Source organism: Puma concolor, chromosome A1 (genome assembly GCF_028749965.1).
Source record: "Puma concolor isolate L17-30 chromosome A1, mPumCon1.1.hap2, whole genome shotgun sequence".
In the NCBI taxonomy this organism is placed as follows: domain Eukaryota; kingdom Metazoa; phylum Chordata; class Mammalia; order Carnivora; family Felidae; genus Puma; species Puma concolor.
The window spans coordinates 81,895,021-81,915,890 of NC_141667.1; the positions used below are offsets into that span (position 1 = coordinate 81,895,021).

Consider the following 20,870-nt stretch of genomic DNA (forward strand, 5'->3'; position numbering starts at 1 on the left):
TAAAAATATTTCTGTATATGCAGGGAAATTAGTAATACTGCAGCCATTTCCCTGCAAACACATCTGTCAATGTCAAAGATTTCATTTTGAAAAAAAAAGAAAAACTTTATACTACCTAATTAGAAGACTTAGAAATACAGTTGAAATCCCACAGGAGCAGTGTTCATTATTTTCTTGTCAGTGCTTTGAAAAGGTCTGTTTACTCTCCCCAGCACTGGCTTATATTTCCCAGATTTAGAGTAATAGAATAATGCCCGCATCTCTCATGGGATAGATACGCAGCATTTAAAGGGGGCTAAGCATGATATCCTATATGTATGTGCATGACTTTTCATGAGAATTTTGGAAGAGTTAGCAATATCATTTTATGCCCCATTATAGGTACTGTTGTTGTTTTTCCTCCCCCCACTTTCTGGACTGTATTGGTGCTATTTCTCATTTTTAGAGAAGTCGGCTAAGTTCTAATAAGAACTTAAAACATATGCTAAGGAAGGCTGTGCTTTCTGAAATGAAGAATTCCAAATCAGTTTTATGACATGTACCTGATATCTTTTCCTGCATCCAGTACCAAGAAATAAAGATGAAATTATTTATCAAAATCCCCTCAAGGATATCAGTGCTATGTTCATAAACAATTCATTCCAAAAGATCCGAGAAACCATTCAAAGTTGTATGACATCAGAACCTAGTTCTTGAATTGCTGTGGGAGAAAAGCAGGTTTTTAAATTTCAGATAGCTTTTTTTTTTTTTAAAGAAGTTTTTATCTTTGGTACACCTACCTTCCTTAAAGCCAGATGGTATACAGTGCACAGACTAAAGTGGCAATGGTCTAAGCAGATAATTGCTGCTCTGCTTATATGTAGCAAAATGGAAAGCATAGCTTAACACAGTAACCCAAGTGAGTTCAAGGCATATGAATATTCTAAGGATCATATTTTCTTATTTTTGGAGCTTGCTATGTGGTGACATATAGTCTGCATTTTGCTTTTCTGACTTGATTCTAGTCTTAGTATGTTTTGTGCTGGCTCTAAGGTGTAGAAGTCCTAACCTCTGGCAAAAAAAAAAGAGTACTGGGTGCAGCATGTCCTGGTCTGTCCAGGTTATTAATTTATTAGCAGCCCAAGAGGAGATATGTGCCCACTGTACAATATTTTATGTTTGACTTATAAACATTAACCCAAAGAAACATCAAATACAGTTCTAAAGCCCAAGAGGAGATGGGTAATGAAAAATCAGAACATTAAACACATTCAAAGCATTGTTTTCCAAATGCTAACAATAAAAGTAAGTGCAAATGGAAAAAAACTAATGAGATTTACAGGCACTGTGTGTAGAATGTGCAAAAGTCTGCAAAGGTTTTTCCTTTTATATGTTGTTTTAAGAAACTATCAAATATATCTCTTAGAAATATAGAGTTCCCGTCTCTCCCAACTGAAGGCAATTTTTAAAAATTCAAAGTTTATCAATACTCAGTAAGTTACACAGATGAACCAGACAAATTCATTTTCTTTCTGGGAAAAGAATAACCAATGTTTAGGATGTCAAGAGTCAACAAATAACACTGTTTAGAAACCACCCAGAAAAATTTTCTTTTGTTCAAAGCCTTTTGTCCTTCAAAAGTCACCATTCACCAGCTGAAGATTGTATAGGCAGATACCTTGAAAAATTCAAAGAAAAGAAATCCAGTGAATACATAATTTTCTTGTTATAGGCATAGTAAATGTAACATTTACTAATAATGCTATGTAAAAGATAGCAACAAGGAATCTCCTATGAGTAAACATGAGAATGATTTTAGAAAATTCTAGAATTTAGAAAATAGAAAATTTTAACTTGGGGAAAAATCTTTGGAACAGTTCTAATAAGTGTACCACCCTTGTTATCCGAAACAAAAGTAGACCGTGGTGAGAGAGAGTAACCCAATCTAACCTACATTTTTATTTTCTTTAGGATTTGGTCAGCCAGTGGTCATAAGCTTTAATGGCTTAGATTAACACCTATTCTTATATATAGGAAACATATAAGAAATATAAGGGCTCTCAAGGTACATCTCCTGATTGCCTTATCCAAACAAGTTCTTCAGTCACCATCAGAATTAAATAAAGTACTTGACTTTTGCAAAACTAAGATGAACAAAAGTGGTCAATCATTTCCTTTGCTTTTGTTTCAAAAAAAACCCTGTAGTTTCCTCTAGACATAAGAGGTACTTGTGTTCCCCTCACCATGTGTTGGTATTTTGGTAATATCAGTATCATAAGGACATTTCACTGTATGATGTTAACAGGCTAACTGGGTAACCTGCAGTCACAAGCATCTGGGTTTCAAAGAGTCGACTAGACTTAGGTGGTCATTTTTAAGAGCCTAGTCTGATATATTAAAGAGCTCTTAATTATAAGATTACTGTTTTTAAACATTCCAGGAGCATATTATTCCATTTATTGCTTTTCAGTGAATTAACCTATTGACAATGCTATGTGCATTTTATGCCAATAGTATGAAAAGAACATGAATAAGAAGTGGGTTTAGTTTCCCTTGCCTATAAACAGGTCTGTAACAAGGTCCAGTTGTCTTCATTTACAACAAACCCTGAACTTACCAAATAGTGTGAACTTTAACTTGTATTTTTTTCATCAGCTTTTAGCTTGGAAGTTTCATCCTGTGCCTAAAAGGGAAAGCAGAACCATTACTGAACCCCTCCTTTCCTGGATTAAGTATCAAAAAGCAGATCAATCATAAGATTCTTATGAGTAGATGGGCTTTTCAAAATTAAAGGGTCAAAAGATGACAAAGTGGAGGGAAATTAAATGGGCCTTTCTAAGGATTTTTCATTTAGCCCAAACTATGAACTGTTGACCTTCAAGTTTGTAAACTAAAAATAACCATGGGGCGCCTGGGTGGCGCAGTCGGTTGGCGTCCGACTTCAGCCAGGTCACGATCTCGCGGTCCGTGAGTTCGAGCCCCGCGTCGGGCTCTGGGCTGATGGCTCAGAGCCTGGAGCCTGTTTCCGATTCTGTGTCTCCCTCTCTCTCTGCCCCTCCCCCGTTCATGCTCTGTCTCTCTCTGTCCCAAAAATAAATAAACGTTGAAAAAAAAAAAATTAAAAAAAAAATAACCTTAGGTGATTTTAAATTTTTTACTCTCATTTTTTTTTTTTTTTTTGAAGGCTAGGGTTAATTGAAGAACACCACAGGTATTATTGGATGGTATTCATTCATTTTACAGTGATTGATTCTCTCTTAATTGGGGGCACTACTAAATATGGAGTTATTAAACTTCGTTTTGACCATGTACTTTGTATAACTGAAATTAAATATGTTTGCTTATTTAACCTATTTGAGATGTAAGTTCATGAGCAGCTAATCATCAGTCTGGTTTCCTATATCTTTTATGGGTTTCACTTTTTTTTTTTGAGGTTATAAATTGACATATAAGCTGAATTTACACTTTAACATTATTCTAAATTTTACTATATATTTGCCTTTCCAGTGAGATTTGTACTTTCGTAAGTTTCCTGTTACTAATTAGCAACCTTTATTTTCAGCTTGAAGAAGTTGCTTTCACATTTCTTGTAAGGCTGGTTTAGTGCTGATGAACTCCTTTAGCTTTTCCTCATCTGGAAAATTTGCTCTCCTTTTATTCTGAATGACAGCTTTGTTAGGTAGAGCATTCTTCATTGAAGTTTTTTTTTTATTTCAGCACTTTGAACAGGTCCTGCTACTTCCTCAGGTCTGCAAAGTTTCTGCTGAAAATCTGCTGATAGAGACCACTGGTTTTCTTTTGCTGTGTTGAAGATTCTTTCGTCTTTAACTTGGGATTTTTAAATTACAATGTTACTTGGTGTAGGTGTCTTTAGATTCATCTTTTTGGGGGATCTTATGGGCTTCCTGGATCTGAATTTCTGTTTCCTTTCCCAGGTTAGGGAAGGTTTCAGCCATCATTTCAAGGAAGTCTGCTGCCCCTTTCTTTACCTCTTCTTCACCTGGGACCCCTATACTGTTAATGTTTGCCCATATGATGTTGTCCTAGAAGTCCTTCAACCTATCTTCACTTTTTTTTCCATTCTTTTTTCTTTTTACTGTTATGATTGGATGAGTTCCACTGCTATGTCTTTATGTTCACTAATCCTTTCTTATGCTTCACCGACTGTTCAATTTTTCAGTTCACATATTGTATTCTTTGGCTCTGTGACTTCTCTTTGGTACTTCGTCATTACTCTCATCTCTTAAGTTTTCATTGTGTTCATCCACTCCTCTCCCAAATTTTGTGACCATCTTTGTAATAACTATTATGTTGACTGCTTCATCAGGTAAATCATTTAGCTCCATTCTGTTAAGGGTGTTTTTTTTTGTTTTTCATGAGGTTTGATCTTTTATTTGGAACCTATTCATCTATGCTTCATTTTCCTTAACTCTGTATTGGTTTCTATGCCTTAAATAGACACCTCTCCTAGTCTCGCAGGAATGTCCCCACGTAGGAGATAACCCTTTTGTTCAACCCTGCTGTAGCTCTTGGCTGTCTCTCAAACCTCTGTGATAGGCTGCTTGGACAATTTTATTTTTAGTGGCTCCTAGTATTTGAGGGTGTGCCAAGATCTGTCAAGGTCACAAAAGGGAGTATCTCTGTCAGCACCTAGATTGAAGCTGATTAGAAGGCAATTCCTTACACAGAACTCTTTAAACAATGCACACATATACAGGCTGGTGAAACCACAAACTAAGTCCTGCTGACTGCCAGAGCCCAGTCATCTAGAGGGGTCCCTTGGGTGACAGTCACAAAAACCGGGTTTTCAGATGAGTGTATTAAACTGCTTTCCAGGAGATGCTGATGACCTGAAGTGAGGAAGAGGGAGATGGGAAAGATGGTGTCCACCAGCCTCTGTCCTAGAAAGTATTTAAGCAGGCCCCTAGGGGAGTGTTAAATAAGATGCCTGATCCTCAGAGGCCAATGCATAACATAAGCCATTACACCTTTCACAGAAATTCTGGGTGCTTTTCAATTGGTTGGACTCTGGAGCAGATGTGTCTGTGGTCTCAAGCCCTTTAAGAATAGTTCTCAGATCACTAAAGCCTTGTGGGTTTTGTGGACACAAGCCCTATTGGTTTTCAAAGCTAGATATTTGTGGGATTCTCTCTGATGCAGGTCTTAAAAGGTAGGATGCCAAATATGGGGTTTAAACTCTTTGCTCCTCAGGAAGAAGCTGTGGGTTTTGAGTTCCCTTTTGATTATGGGTCATGGTGCCTACAGTTGAGTTTACAGTGAGATTGTGTTCCTGTCCCCTCATTGCTTCCATTTGGGCTGCTCTCATCTGCTAGGTAAGTAAGAGTCACCCAGCTAGTTTTGGGTTTTTGTTTTGTTTTTTTTCTCTCCACAGGGCATTGTTCCATATGCAGCTATAGATTTGGTGTGTCTGTGGGAGAAGGTGAGCTCAGGATCTTCCAAGGTCACCATCTTGATTCTTTGAGTTTTGCTATGGCTAGAGTATTATTTTTAAAGCCGTATCTTCAGTTTCTCATTACAGTCTGGGTATCACAGTAATAACCCTTAAATCATATGTTCTTGGAATGGGAAAAGTTCTAGAAATTGTCTAATCCAACTTGCATTCCTTCTGAGCACAATATGAATAATTTTGATAATAAAATCTCAATCATTTGTCTCCATTAATGCCCAGCTCTAAGAAGTGGGACCCTGTAACTTTTTTAAGATTTTATTTTTAAGTAATCATTACATCCAAGGTGGAGCTCAAACTCACAAACCCAAGATCAAGAGTCACATGCTTCACTGACTGAGGCAGCCAGGTGCCTCTGGACACTGTAACTTCTCTTCATTAGTCTTACTACATAATTTTTCAAGTTGCTCTAGAAAGTAGAACTAATAGTTCTCCCTCCAGGTGGCATCTAATGAAAATTCTGGATATAAAAACCCTAAGGTCTTCTCCCATTTTGTATACTGCTTCTGTGTTCTAAAATTTATACAAACCACATTCCCTGGTGTTACCCTCCCCTCCCCCACCATGAATTTGCTATGACTTTTATAGTGAATCATATATCATAAGTTGTTGACTTTTTTTCTTAATGGTATATAAAGTAATCGTTTAGTTTATAACTGGCCATTTAGATTTGGTGAAATACAGTATATGAATCTGTCTTGCCAATGTGTTATCCACAAGTAGAAATTGTGCAGTAGGCAATTTCAAGTAGTGGTATGAGTCTTTGGAGAGGAGAAGGTGTAAAAAAAATTCACCCTTCCCAATATTTGCTATAGATGTTTGAAGGTTGGTGAAGGGATGGAAGGAATGGGACTATAGGCAGAAGGGCTTCTAAGTTTGAGAATTGCTTTTAAAATGGCAAACGAACTGGAATGTGTTTAAGCTGAGTTTTTTTTTTTTTTTTTTTTTTCAACGTTTATTTATTTTTGGGACAGAGAGAGACACAGCATGAACGGGGGAGGGGCAGAGAGAGAGGGAGACACAGAATCGGAAACAGGCTCCAGGCTCTGAGCCATCAGCCCAGAGCCCGACGCGGGGCTCGAACTCACGGACCGCGAGATGTGACCTGGCTGAAGTCGGACGCTTAACCGACTGCGCCACCCAGGCGCCCCTGGAATGTGTTTACAATACAAAGGAAAAGTAGATTAAAAGGTCGAAGATACTAGAGAGAGGTGATTATTGGCCCCTCAGAAAGAAGGGCCAAATCAGGGCAAGCGGGAGAGAGGATTTGTCTTTGGGTAGGTGGAAAGGGACCTTAGGGATTTTGTGCAAGGTGGCCTCATTTTTCTCTCTAAAGTTGAAGGCAAGGCTATCTGCAGACAGTGGTGGGAAGTGGCTGAAAGAGGGTTTTGGGAGGGGAGGGATCCTACCCTGATTATCGGCTAGCACAGATGGCTGGTATCACAAACTGTACAATTATGGTGGGGTCTTCCATACTTTGTGTGATAAAGGGGGAAATGCAAGAAACTTGAATTGTGTTAAAAATGATCATTTAGATTTCTAAAGTCCCACATACTTTTATAAAGTAAGTTCCTATTTTAATATCAACTTCTTTACCAAGATATGCTACAGGATAGATAGTACTTAAACTATTATTTTATTCTAAATAGATTCCAGTTAGAAACTAAATTGACTAAAAGGATAAATCCCACTCCATGTAATTTCTAAGCTAATATATAGTATATTTAGTGCTTTTTACCTTTGCAGAATCCTTTGCTTTACCCCCATTCTTGGGTGCTTTGGAGCTGGGAGCAGTTGTCTTGACTTTGTCCTAAAGCAAAGGAAACGTCATAAGGTTATTGTTATCATCAGTGCCTCTAACAGTTAACTCTGGGCTGCAGTCAAATCAAGTGTAATTAAAAAATGGAAAACTGAATATACATAGAAGTGTTTAAGTTGGGAAGTAAAAACACTTAAAAATACAGTGGAAAATGTGGGTCACAGTGATGTTCTGCCAATTTCCATGAGGAATTTTGGTCATCAAAACAGAGCTTGCTTCTATCAGGACTGGGTTTTATGTGCCAACAGAGCAAGAATGAGATACTGTTTTCAGTGTTATGGAAAACAACTTTAACAATGAAATCATCAGAGAAAGTCCCATTCACCAAAAGGCATTATTTATCCAGGAATGAGAAATAGGATGCTGAGGTGGTCTAGAAATTAAATTACCCAATATGGGGAGGACTGACAATTCAGTGATTGGGAGAGGTTTTTAATAAGAGCAAAACATATCTGTAGTTATCAATTCTTCTGAAAATAACAAGGAAGGGCATTAATTCACTTTTCCTTCTATTTGACTTAGATATGCCACACACCTGTTGTACTACATATTTTTCTCATTCATCTTTAATCACATGTTTTGAGTACCTGCTGTGTCCCAGGAATTTTGCTAATGCTGACCACAGCTGCTTTGTAAAGTGCACAGCTCACGGTTACAAATACACAGGCAAAGACCTTCCCCCCCAGGTGCAGGAGAGCATGGAAGAGAGGCCCCTGACCTTGGCCTGGGAAGGGAGAAGCAGTAAGAGCTGATGCTTGAACTGGGTCCAGAGGGAGGGAGTCAGCCAGCTGGGCAGTGTAGAAAGGACAGGGAATCCCAGAGGGCAACAGCCATGAGAAGGTACAGTACAGGGAGGGACTGCTCTCATTTTAAATGAACACAAACAAAAATAAATAAATAAACGAACACAGACAAAGCATTAGTGTCAAACTCATTAGTGTGGAAATCAAACATGGTGGCTATAGAGATTATACAGCAACATAGAAAACATTTACGAAATAATATTGAGAATGTTTTACATATGCACTTGAATTACTACTATATTAAACAGATACATATGGAAAAAGATGGCATCATTGCCATTGATGCTATGGCATCATTGAATTCATTATGTAGCCTACAACTCTATGTATTCACACAAAGAAAGGCCATATTAAAGTAGCATAGTACCTTCTCTGCTGTCTTCTCTGAGGTTTCTGTGGGTGTAGGACAGCTGTCAAAATCACCTGAGAGGGCATCAATGGGGTCTTTGTCAGCTGCAGATTTCTGAGATATTAACAGAAATAACCATCAGTGAAGGAGCACAAGGCAAAAATACCATAAGGAACATTTTTCCACATCACTAAAAATATTAAAAGAAAAAGGAAACCTTGCTGGCATTCTTTTCCTAAGAAACTAATGTACAATAAAGGAGATATTAAAACATGAAAATCCTTACACATTTACTTTCTCCTCTTTTATACATGTTTGCTTAGTATTCTGAGCCTCAATTTTTCTATCTGAAACATGGAACTGTGAGGGCTAACCAAGAGAAATCACACACACCCGTTCATACATGTATGTCTTCACATCATTCCAAGCACAGGGTAGCCATTCAATAAATTTCAGATTTCTAAAATGTAAAGTTCAGCTAGAATGAAAAAAAAAACCTTTCCTTATGGGAATATGCTGCTATGATATTTACCTTTGAGTCCTTGGGTTGCTGTGTAGGTGGCTTTACGGGTTTGCCCTTAAAAATAAGGCAGGTTATTGGTTAAACATAGATCTTAGTAAAAGTTTACTTAGATGCAGCCACTAATTGTAAAATCTATTGTCTAGTGATCTGAGATACAACAGAGTATTGGTTTGCAGTAACTGATAAACCTCAAGAAAGAGTCTGGTTGTGGAAGAGAAGGGAAGGAAACAATTATTAAGGAACTTTCTGCCATCATATGTTAAAATGCTACTTAGAATATTATTAAAAATAACCTGTGTTTTTCTTTCTTATTTATAAAAAGATTACACTTTGGAATGATTTGAGGGGCTGCAATGGCATATATTTTTTTTTTCCAGGATTACAAGTACAACTCAGCAGGGACTTTACCCATCTACAAAGGCAAGGGTTTTAAACAATACCTTTCCCACAGAATACAAGCAGGGTAAGGCAGTATTAGCAAGGCAGGGAGGCTTCTAGCACGATGCAGAATTGCTATTTTCGGGAATACTGAATGCAAGCAAGGAGAATGGATTTCTGTAATAAGAGACACTGAAGCTAACACTCTTCAAACCAGGGCATCCTCAAACCCACCAAATGAATCAGTATAGAAAGAGAAGGATGTAACCTGGGCTTCCTTGTTTCTCTTTGAACAGGCCTGGAAAGGTTCTTCATCATATAACTGACTTGCAATGAGGAGCCAAAAGGGAAGGATACAGGCCCAGCTGACCTAAGAAAATCTGGCTTTATGTTAGAAACAGAAGACCAACGGCTTCTTTTTTTTCTTTTTTGATTTTTTTTTTTTAAATATCTATTTATTATTTTGAGAGAGAGACTGAATGTAAGCAGGGGAGGGGCAGAGGGAGAGGGAGACACAGAATCTGAAGCAGGCTCCAGGCTCTGAGCTGTCAGCACAGAGCCCGATATGGGGCTGGAACCCATGGACCAAGAGATCATGACCTGAGCCACCCAGGCACCCCAAAAACTTGATAGAGCATATCTAGATATAGAAATAGGACTTGTGGTGGGGAATATAGTGTTGCCTGTCCTTACTCTGAATAGTGCTGGTGGTAGTGTAGAGGAAGACCCCAAGTCATGGAAGGGCCTTATTTATCTGCCCTATTAAATCAGTCCAGTACCAGCTGAAGTCAGACGCTCAACCGACTGAGCCACCCAGGCACCCCACAACTATCATTTTTATAGCCTTTTCTTGCAAAGAGAATTCATCTATGTACTGCCCTGGAATCACTGTTCAGCACTGGTGAGTGACTGAACATTATTCAACTCTACACCACAGCACCCAGCACAGTGAACATCATATGGTATTGGTTCAGGTGAATATTCAACAGAATTCTAGACAACCTGTTCATCAGAAACACATTAAAAGCACTCAGTCGTGTTACAATTTTATGCTATTGTTAAAGTGCACCTCCTATTCATTTCAACTGATATCTGAATTTAAGAAGCTTTGTGATATATATCCAACCTAGACATTTGCCTTCATTTACCTCATCATCATTATCCAGGAGATGTCTATATTCAGGGGGGATGGTGTCATCTCTTTCTCCCAGCTTGTCTCTATGTTCAGCTTTAGCTTTTTCCTGCAAACATGGAATAGATACAATATTTTCTCCTTCACTTACACAACACTTGTAGCACTCAGTGTTTACTGTACTTTACTGAGGCAAAACAGAATTTTTATTTTCCAAGTAACAACAAAGCGGATGACTTCCAACAGACTTCAACAATAGTTGATGGAAAACAAAGTAAACTCAGGTGCTTCTCTAGGTTAATCCACACCGAGATTGTGTGAGTTTCTACCTTGTATTTTAAAATAAATGATGAAATATTTATCCTTAGAAACGATGAAAAGAGATAAAGCCCAATGGTATAAACTATCTTTTGTCTTTATGTGAATTTCACTTTTTAAAAAAAAAGATCAAGTCTTCGGACCTTGATATTTAGAGGTAAAATACTTACAACTTGGACATGCATGAGCAAACCTTGAGGGGCCAGCACAAGCAGCAAATGGCATAGCAGGGGTACCTTTAACCCTCCCCGAATCCTCACCTGACTGGGGCATGTCTGGAACTGGTTCAGTGACATTCACTCCCCACCCCCCACCACCCCCCAGCCACCAGGAGAGAACAGGCTTTATTTTTCTGCATCATTATCATTTCATTTTTCAAATACAGGTGAAGTTCACATCAATATTCCTGTAACACTGGTGGAATTAAGACTTCAGGATCCTTTGAAATGCCCTGGGACATTCTGGGACATGGATTTGGGTGGCTAGTTACTTCCAGGTTTCAAGGTGAAGGGGTCATTTAGTACTGTACATTGTTAGGCAGGAATAAGCATTTACTCTTGTTCTAGAAGGTGGGTGGGGCTAACAGTGTGTGCCTTGCTGACATGCCTCTCCACAGTGCTTACTCCTGGCTTAGCGCTTCATTTGGGGGTTTGCATGCAGTGTTAATGGTGGCTCAGGAGGCTGATAGGGAAAACTCTGGCAATTAGGGGACCTCTGCCCTTACATGGACCAAATAGGTCATCCTAAAAATGCCATACACCTGATATATACTTATTACTAGATAAAACTAAGAAAAGTTAATGTGGGAAGAGAATGAAATTAAAGTAGCGCGGCACTTCTCCATCATAACTAAGTGTAGTCTCGCTAACAGGACATGTGCCTGAACCTGTGCACTCGCATAGTCCTCACTGAGGAAATAAATACAACAGACTATAGAGAAGGAAAAAATGAGACTTAAGTCATTCAACTGTTCACTGAAATGCCAGATTTTTTTTTTTGTTTGTTTTTCCTTTTATGTGCAGTGTAGGATATTCTATGCTTTAAACTTTAAATTTCACTTATTAGTATATACATATTTTTTTTACCTTGACCTTATCCTCTATTGGTTTGTTCTCATCTGGATCAGGCTGCCTTTGTCCTAGACTGTCAGAAAGTTGATCCAAGGCATCATCCAGTTCCTTGTTGTCGCCCTGCTAAAAAGTCAATCTGAATTAGTCGCTGGCTAGCAAAATCAGGTCACCTACTGGAATGTGGGCCTGCCACGGCCAATAAGACCTCCATCAACTCATGAGAGTTTGACCAAGGAGATGGGTAGAGTCGTGGAAGGTGGCCCTTGGGTAGAGCTCCTTCTCCCTAATCTCTCCTTCTCCACACTTCCACTTGAATCCCAGATGCCTTTCTTTTCCAAAAAAAAAAAAAAAAAAAAAAAAAAAAAAATAGGGGGTTCCCGGTCTGATTTGTTGGAAAATGTGCCTTATGGTGCGTTCAGTGTATGCAACACAACTGGTGACAGTCTAATGTCCCTAGGAAAAAAAAATACATGAATTACGGTAGCTTTTTTAATTCATTATTCACCTGTATTCATTTAAGTAAAGATAAAGATGTACACCTAGTCTGAGTGATATCTTTAGGCAAAACATGAACTGAAATTAGACTTTCCAATGGGAAAAGTGATGGGAAAGGTGTTCTAAAACATACTTGCGAAAGGCATACAGGCTTTGGATTGCAGATGTTGACCAATCGCCTCACCCAAGGCAGAACCCCTCACCTCAGGATTAGGAGCTGAAGCGTAACTGGCAGCCTGAATTAATAATGATTCTTCCTTTCTGTGCACAGGCACATTCATCATTGTGAACACACACACACATACACACACACACACACACACACAGCATTTTACTGGTTTTAAGTGTTTCGTTGGAGCTCAGGATTATAGCTCTTAATGGAGGAGCTACCCACGACTGAGTCTGGGCTTTGTCATTTGGGCCTCTGGATATTTTCAGATGATCCTGAGACTGACCCAACGGGATGAAAATTCATTCAGAATCTAAGACTACAGCACTAAGTAAGCTTTGATGCTACATCAAAAGGAAAGTAAGCGTAGCTGACTTCACTAAAGCTACTTCCTCTCCATCTAGCAAATGAGGCACTTGTTCTCAACCAAAGGAGATGGGGATCTGGTTTAGGGCGATCTCTTTGATGTGCTGCGGTCTCCTCGCCTCGATAGTGTATAATTTGGTACTGCACAGAAAATTAATCAAGGAAGTCTGGGAAAGCTTTGGTCCCACAGCCTCGCCTCAGGACATGTAAATAATTAAAACAATATTGATGCTGAGGTTTTCGTATTGCTAACATGAAAAGGACAACGTTTTACTGGTGTGAATGAATGGGAGGAAAACTGCTCTTCCATGACATGCTTGAATTTTGGGGAGAAGCGGCTCGAACACTGAGCAATTCCATAGAATAAACTTGAGGTTAAATAATAGGTAGTATTTATAGCATGTGTCAGGAAAAATCTAAAGGAGGAGAAAATAATCAAGAAAGCTAATGGATTTTTTTAAATCTAATAATTCAAATAAATGTGCAATGCACACTACTGCTCTTTCAATTCTAATAAAGTAGCAATAATATTAAGTTCCAGGGAAGTGTGTGAAATATTTCATAAACACTCTTTCATTTAATTATTTCAGATATACTGTCATCTCTCCAACTGGCTAGTCTTACACATCTTCTAAAACAGAAAGTGCTTTATCTTCTCAACAATTTTGTTTATTTTCATTTACTCTAAGGCAAGGGTCCTATTTTCTTCCTTATTTTGTTGTTGCTGCTGCAAAAATATATTTCTATGTTGCTTACCACATGAGGGGGCGGGCCAGCAGAGTATGTGGTTGGAGCTGGGGTTTGGGAAACCACTTCAGAGATGGCAGCAGAAAGGTTAGCTTCTTCAAATTTCTTTAAAAAGAAAAAAAAATTATTACATACAGTATATTACACAAAACTATGCCCGCAATGCCATTGCTTAAATACAGTTTTTAATACTTTATTATTGTTTATTCTCTTCATCCAAATGGATGCAAAGTAACACATAATCTTTTGGGGGGAAGAGACAGAATCTCAAGCAGGCTCCACATCCAGCACAGAGCCCACAATGAGATCATGACCTAAGCCAGAAATCAAGAGTCGGAAGCTTAACCCACTGAGCCACCCAGGTGCTCCTCAAAGTAACAAGTAATCTTAATTTTTATTCTATTTCCTCCTCCATAGTTGCAGTTTACACAATCTCCTGATTTCTATTCCTATTTATTATTCCAAATGTTCAAAAATCTCATAACGACTTAAAAGTTTCATGGTTTATTTACATGTTCTTTGGTGTACATTTAGGTTGTTTGCAATTTCTCAGCTTTCTTCTTTGTTAATTACTCTGTAGGAGTTCTACCAGTGGTTCTTTTTCTGGTGCTGCCTACATTCCACCAGACTGCCCCCTCCACAGTTGCTAGAAAGTCATAAAGCTAAAAGCAATGAATTAAGCATGCTTGTTTTCCATGGCCTTCCTTGCCTCAATTAGATATTTGTTACATATTTTTAATTTTGATATGAGATGGATAATGATATACAAATGTTGCTTTATACTTGTTAATATGGTGTGAGGTTTGTTTTATTTTTTCTTAATGTTAAATAGCATATTATTCCAGAATCTTTCTGAGATTATGATTCATTCTCCTTTTAAAAATATACTAAATCTTTTATGTTCATTTCTTGATTTTTCCCATTAAATTACAGCTTTGTTTTCTGATTCAGAATTGAATTGATCATTATCATGTAAATCAATCCCTGCATTTAGTTGGGTTAATCTTTCCTAGAAATATTGAAAAATGGTTTTCAGTATTTTTTCATGTTTTTATGTCTTTGCTTTTCAAACATATTTTAGAATAATTTTACTGGGCTATACAAAGTACCTTATTGCTATTTTAATTTAAAAAATAACTTATAAGATGACTAGAAAGAATTGTCATGACTCTTTTCAGACACTGAGTCAGACTGTCTTAGATATTTTAATTTTTTCATATTCTAACTTTTCTGTTTATTTCTTGTATTGCTCTTTTCTTTACATGTCTGACATCTCATTTTAATCGTATTTTCTAATCTGTTACTGATGTACACAGTATACACAATGTTAACTACATATGTGCTCTCTACAACTAGGAATATCTGCAAATACACAAATGTTCCTTTTTAATACTTGTCATTTCTTTTTCATGTGTTGTTAATGATTGTTCATACAACATTAAGCAGAAAAGATAATAGAATTTTTTATACTGTGTTTTTAAAGGAAATGCTTCTAGCTTAACTCCAAATATTTGATTCTTGAAATTAAATAGATACTCTTTAATACATTAAGGGATTGTCTACTTTTGAAAGGTGACATTTGAAATACATCTTCTGTATGGATGTAATTGATTATTCTTATTTGATACACTACTATGCTATATAAATTCTAATATTAAATAAATATTTAATTTCTGACTGATAATTAATCCTTTAATAATTGTATATTATCTTTGTTAAACATTATACATCTACAGCTTTAAGTGACTTTAGTTAACAATGCTATATTGATCAAGTTTTAAGATTAGGACCATCATTATTTGTAGAAGCAACTATATAAGCCATATTTTTGAAGATATGGTTATGTCACATGAGACCAACTGCTGTTAAACACTTAAGAGTCAATTTTAAACTTCTCTTGGAAGCAAAGTTTGAAAACAGTTCTATTGTCTTCAGTTTTTCTTTTGCTTAGATTCTATGAATTGTGTTTTACATTTTGTTGTAAAAAACTACTGTACATATTGGTTTTTGATCATTTAAATTTAAAATTTTAATTTTACTGGTAACTTTTCTCTTATTTCTGCCAATGTTTTATAAAATGTTAGTCATTCATAAAAACCAACTGTTGGCTATAAATGATTAATTTGATTCTTACATTGATTTATGCTATTTTAATAAGATTTTTTTCTCTTTTACATTTGTTGGTATCTTAAAAAATTTTAGTTATTTCAAATCAAGCAACTATGAGCCATTTTAGTCTCAGGCTGCTATTTTCTTTTTTTCTTTAATTTTAAATTTATTTATTTAAATTCAAGTTAGTTAACATACACTTAACTGGTTTCAGGACTACAACCCAGTGACTCATCAGTTACATATGTGCTCATCCCAACAATGGCCCTCCTTAATGCCATCACCCATTTAGCCCATCCCCCCCCCCCAACCTCCCCTCCAACAACCCTCAGTTTGTTCTCTGTGTTTAAGAATCACATATAGTTTGCCTACCTCTTTGTTTTTATCTTATTTTACTTTTCCTTCCCTTCCCCAATGTTCATCTGTTTTGTTTCTTAAATTCCACATACGAGTGAAATCATGTGATTTGTCTTTCTCTAATTTTGCTTAGCATAATACACTCTAGTTCCATCCATGTTGTTGCAAACAGCAAGATTTCATTCTTTCTGATGACTGAGTTATATTCCATTGAATACATACACTACCTCTTCTTTATCCATTCATTAGTCAGTGGACATTTGTGCTCATTCCATAATTTGGCTATTGTTGATTGTCTTGCTATAAACACTGGGGTGCATGTGCCCCTCCAAATCATCATTTTTGTATCCTTTAAGTAAATACCTAGTAGTGGAACTCCTGGATTGTAGGGTAATTCTTTTTTTAATTTTTTGAGGAACCTCCATGCTGTCTTCCAGAGCGGCTGCACCAGTTTGCATTCCCACCAACAGTGCAAGAGGGTTCCCCTTTCTCCACATCCTTGCCAACATCTGTTGTTTCTGGAGTTAATTTTAGCCATTCTGACAGGTGTGAAATGGTATCTCACTGTGGTTTTGATTTGTATTTCTCTGTTGATGAGTGATGTTGGGTATCTTTTCATGTGTCTGTTAGCCATCTGGATGTTTTCTTTGGAAAAGTGTCTATTCATGTCTTCTGCCCATTTCTTTACTGGATTGTTTTGGGGGTGATAAGTTTGATAAGTTCTTTATAGACTTTCCATACTAACCCTTATCTGATATGTCATTTGCAAATATCTTCTCCCATTCCATCAGTTGCCTTTTAGTTTTGCTGATTGTTTCCTTCGCTGTGCAGAAGCTTTTTATCTTGATGAGATCCCAATAGTTCATTTTTGCTTTTGTTTTCCTTGCCTCTGTAGACATGTCTAGTAAGAAGCTGCTGCAGCTGAGGTCAAAGTGGTTGCTGTCTGTTTTCTCCTGTAGAATTTTGGTGGTTTCCTGTCTCACATTTAGGTCTTTTATCCATTTGGAATTTATTTTTGTGAGTGGTGTAAGAAAGTGGTCCACTTTCATTCTTCTGCATGTCACTGTCCAGTTTTCCCAGCACCATTTGCTGAAGAGACATTTTTCCATTGGATACTCTTTCCTGCTTTGTCAAAGACCAGTTGGCTATACCTGTGCGGGTCCATTTCTGGGTTGTCTATTCTGTTCCATTGATGTATGTGTCTGTTTTTGTGTTAGTCCCATAATGTCTTGATGATTACAGCTTTGTAATCAGGCTGCTATTTTCATCTCCTACTTAACCTGCTTGCTACTTTCTTTTGGGTGGTTAGTTTATAATATCTTATTTAAATGTAAAAAAATAGCTTATTTATAATAATAGTTTTATAATAGCTTAAATTTGAAATTTAAAATCCAATAAACATTTGGTTAGTCAGATTTCTCTTCCTCTATTATTAAGACATTTATGGTAATAAATGTATCTCATGAATACTGGTTTGGTTGCTTATCGAATTTTTTTAAATATATTTATTTTAAATGTTGTATTCTCTTATGTGTATGAGAGTGGGAGAAGGGCAGAGCGAGGGAGAGAGAGAATTTTAAGCAGGCTCCTTGTTGTCAGCACAGAGCCTGATGGGGGGTGGGTGGACTCGATCTCACGAATCATGAGATCATGACGTGAGCAGAAAATCAAGAGTCGGATGCTTAAAAATTGAGCTATCCAGGTGCCCTGCTTATCAAAGATTTTCATTTGCAAATGTCTTATCCTTGATTTTTCAAATAGTCTATTCTGAATTTACTCCTTGATCTCACTGATAGTGGAATGTTTTTAAAATTCTCTTTTTAAGTAGAATTTCTACTTTATTGTGATCAAAGAACATGGTATGTACAGCAGGCACACATTTATATTTGAAGATTAATTATGAGTCAGAATATGATGACTTTTCCTCCAAAGTTTTTGGGACTTTCCCCCAAATAATTTTCTACTTTGGCCATTTGACTTACTGTAATTGGTTATTTCTACTTTATTAACTACAGACACTAACAATTTTTCCCTTTGCGAGATTAATTTTCTAAGCTAGAATTTTTTTTAAAAAATGGTTGTTTTGGGGCACCTGATGGCTCAGTCGGCTAAGCATCCGAGTTTGGCTCTGGTAATGATCTTGCAGTTTGTGGGTTCGAGCCCCAAGTTGGGCTCGGTGCTAAAAGCTTAGAGCCTGGAGCCTACTTTAGATTCTGTGTCTCCCTCTCTCTCTCTCTCAAAAAAAAAATAAACATAAAAAATGTTTATCTCTAGTCATGTCACTGCTATGCATCTTCTTGGGTGGGGATATAAAGGATATAAAGTCACTGTTACATTTTCTTTGAATTTCTAAAAGAAAAAAACCCTATAATAATAATAATACAGATGGTATAAGGAAGGGAATTAAGGCATTGGATCCCTCTAATTTGTTCTTATGTTTTGCATCACTGTAATGATAAGATTCCATATTCTGAGGATACCGCTCACTTTATATTCTTCCCTAAATTAGGACTCAAGAGCCTCTCTGTAATATAAGCTGTTTGTATGGAGGAGGAAGAGTGGAAGGTCATGGAATGGGGTGACTCAACTGCGTGGGCATGGTGTTTTCATAGGGGTATTACGAGGACTCTATTACTAACTGGTTAGTAATACCTTCTTTGACGGGCTTATTGCTTCACAGAGTCCAAAAACTTTGAGCAACTCCAACGAATCATTATTTCTTCTAGTTACTACTCATTCTGCTTCTCAACTAATGTATGTTCCGTGACACTGTCCACATAAGAACCTTGTAAACAGATAACCCCAATCCCACACACACAAAAAAGGTCTGGAGTTATTTAAGTGTGGGCACTCCAACAGACTTACATTTGCATATAAATAAGCCATAAAAATCCTGTAGTAGAGAAACCTGCTTACCATTACCCAACATTTCCTAAAATTTCTAGTAATAGAATTCTCTTTGAGGAATTATCTATTCTACCCAGAGCTAAGTTTTCCTATGAGGTAATTATGGAAAATGATAAATTGTAAAAATATTAACAAGTAAAGTTATTTGAGACATACCTTTGGATAAACTCAAATTTTAAATTCTCTTTTCATAGGTATACTTGATAGAGTATGTGCTCATTGGTTCAATTAGTTACAATGTTGCCAATGTCCACTGTGCTGGTACACTTTGAGGACACAACACATTTCTAATGGCTACAATGGCTTGAAAGCCTTTAATTTTATGATTATTTCCTCACCTCCAAAGTCAGATTCTAAGTCACTAGTTTCCATTTCTTTCTGCCACCCTAAGAGCAAGGAAATAAAATCAGGAGTTTCAGACTTACAAGAGATGAAGAGTTTGGGGAACCAGCAAAGTCCTTAGACAAAGCATCAAGAAGGAAGTCGTCAGTCACGGGCTGCAAGAACCAAAAAATATATCAACAAACACCACCTCAACTGTTTACTCATTATTCAAATGATGTCACTATTTACTGTCAATCAACTTATTACAAAGAAAGCTATCCCGTTCCAGAATTAACAATCAGGGCCAGATGAGAAAGATCTACTCAGAGAAAAGTGGCTTGCTTACTGGAAGTGATTCCTTGGGCTCTTTTGGCAAGAGGGGTTTTCCATCTTTATCCTATTCGGAAGAGAAAACCATGGCATTAAACCATTTCTCGTGATTTATCCTGTGGGATCTATCACAAATATGAACGCTTTTAAACACTGTAAGGGGTCTACAGGTCATACCTGACATTGTACATTATAAATTAGATTCATCGTTTCAGGAAAAACATTCTCTCATCAGAGAATATGTTCTAATTAGTTCATTCCAACCAACAGCTCAGGCATTCCCTAGGCGTGGGAGCTAAAAAATGAAGTAGGCAAGGCTTGTGACCTCAGAAGCCTATGAACTAGTGCAGCAGAGAAACATGCAAATAGTTGAAGTAGTGTGGCACAAGGTTCTGTGACAGGGCACTTACAGGACACGAAGGGAGCAAAGGGATGCACCCCTCACGTGTGTGGGGGATGGGCTTTGCAAATGTTGCCTGAAAAAAGCTGGCTAAACTTTACAGCCAATATATTCAACATTATCCATTGAGGAATACTACTTGGCAATGAGAAAGAACGAAATCTGGCCATCTGTAGCAACGTGGATGGAACTGGAGAGTGTTATGCTAAGTGAAATAAGTCAGGCAGAGAAGGACAGATACCATATATTTTCACTTATATGTGGATCCTGAGAAACTTAACAGAAGACCAGCGGGGAGTGGAAGGGGGTGAAAGTTACAGACATGGAAGAAGGCAAACCATAAGAAACTCTTAAATACTGAAGACAAACTGAGGGTTGATGGGAGGTGGGAGGGAGGGAAAGTGGGTGATGGGCATTTGATGAGGGCACCTGTTGGGATGAACACTAGGTGTTGTATGGAAACCAATTTGACAATAAATTATATAAAAAAAAAAAACAAGACAAACAAACAAAACATTATCCGTTGATTCGGTGCCACACCCTGCAGTAAGCACTTAGGAATAGCACAGAAAGTAGGACAGACAAAATTCCTGCCCCGGGAAGCTCATCCTTATGGCTCAGACGATGCCAAGTTTCAGATGACTCTAAGTGCCACTTCTGAGAAACAGGACAGAATCATTAAAGCATCTTTTAGTAAAGAAAAATTTATAAATGAACGGTAAATCCCATTAATCCACATATACAAAAATAGGCGCAAGGCTACATATGTATGTAGCTGTATAAAATGCATATAAATGTATATACATTTAGGTGAATATTCTCTTGAGC

At 37.3% G+C, this 20,870-nt stretch overlaps 1 protein-coding gene and 1 long non-coding RNA gene across 20 annotated transcripts in view; one reads left to right on the top strand and one right to left on the bottom strand.

Annotated features, from left to right (window-relative positions):
* Window positions 1-1,075: 1,075 nt before the first annotated feature.
* CAST (calpastatin) overlaps window positions 1,076-20,870 on the bottom strand; it is a 110,445-nt gene continuing 90,650 nt past the window's right edge. For 15 of the 19 annotated variants that reach the window (XM_086694532.1, XM_086694481.1, XM_086694575.1 and 12 more), the window contains 10 exons: window positions 19,659-19,709; window positions 19,414-19,485; window positions 13,625-13,720; window positions 11,854-11,961; window positions 10,467-10,559; window positions 8,950-8,994; window positions 8,436-8,531; window positions 7,185-7,256; window positions 2,597-2,662; window positions 1,076-1,657 (listed from right to left, as the gene is read on the bottom strand). In XM_086694532.1, the coding sequence (XP_086550658.1) occupies window positions 2,612-2,662; window positions 7,185-7,256; window positions 8,436-8,531; window positions 8,950-8,994; window positions 10,467-10,559; window positions 11,854-11,961; window positions 13,625-13,720; window positions 19,414-19,485; window positions 19,659-19,709 (684 nt within the window). In that variant the 3' untranslated portion in view covers window positions 1,076-1,657; window positions 2,597-2,611. The remainder of the gene's footprint in view (window positions 1,658-2,596; window positions 2,663-7,184; window positions 7,257-8,435; window positions 8,532-8,949; window positions 8,995-10,466; window positions 10,560-11,853; window positions 11,962-13,624; window positions 13,721-19,413; window positions 19,486-19,658; window positions 19,710-20,870) is intronic. The other 4 variants (XM_086694215.1, XM_086694040.1, XM_086693751.1 and 1 more) reach the window with 1 other exon arrangement.
* Window positions 3,105-20,538, top strand: LOC147584259 (uncharacterized). Its single transcript, XR_015246457.1, has 2 exons — window positions 3,105-5,419; window positions 9,318-20,538. It is a non-coding gene; the product is annotated as an uncharacterized LOC147584259 (long non-coding RNA).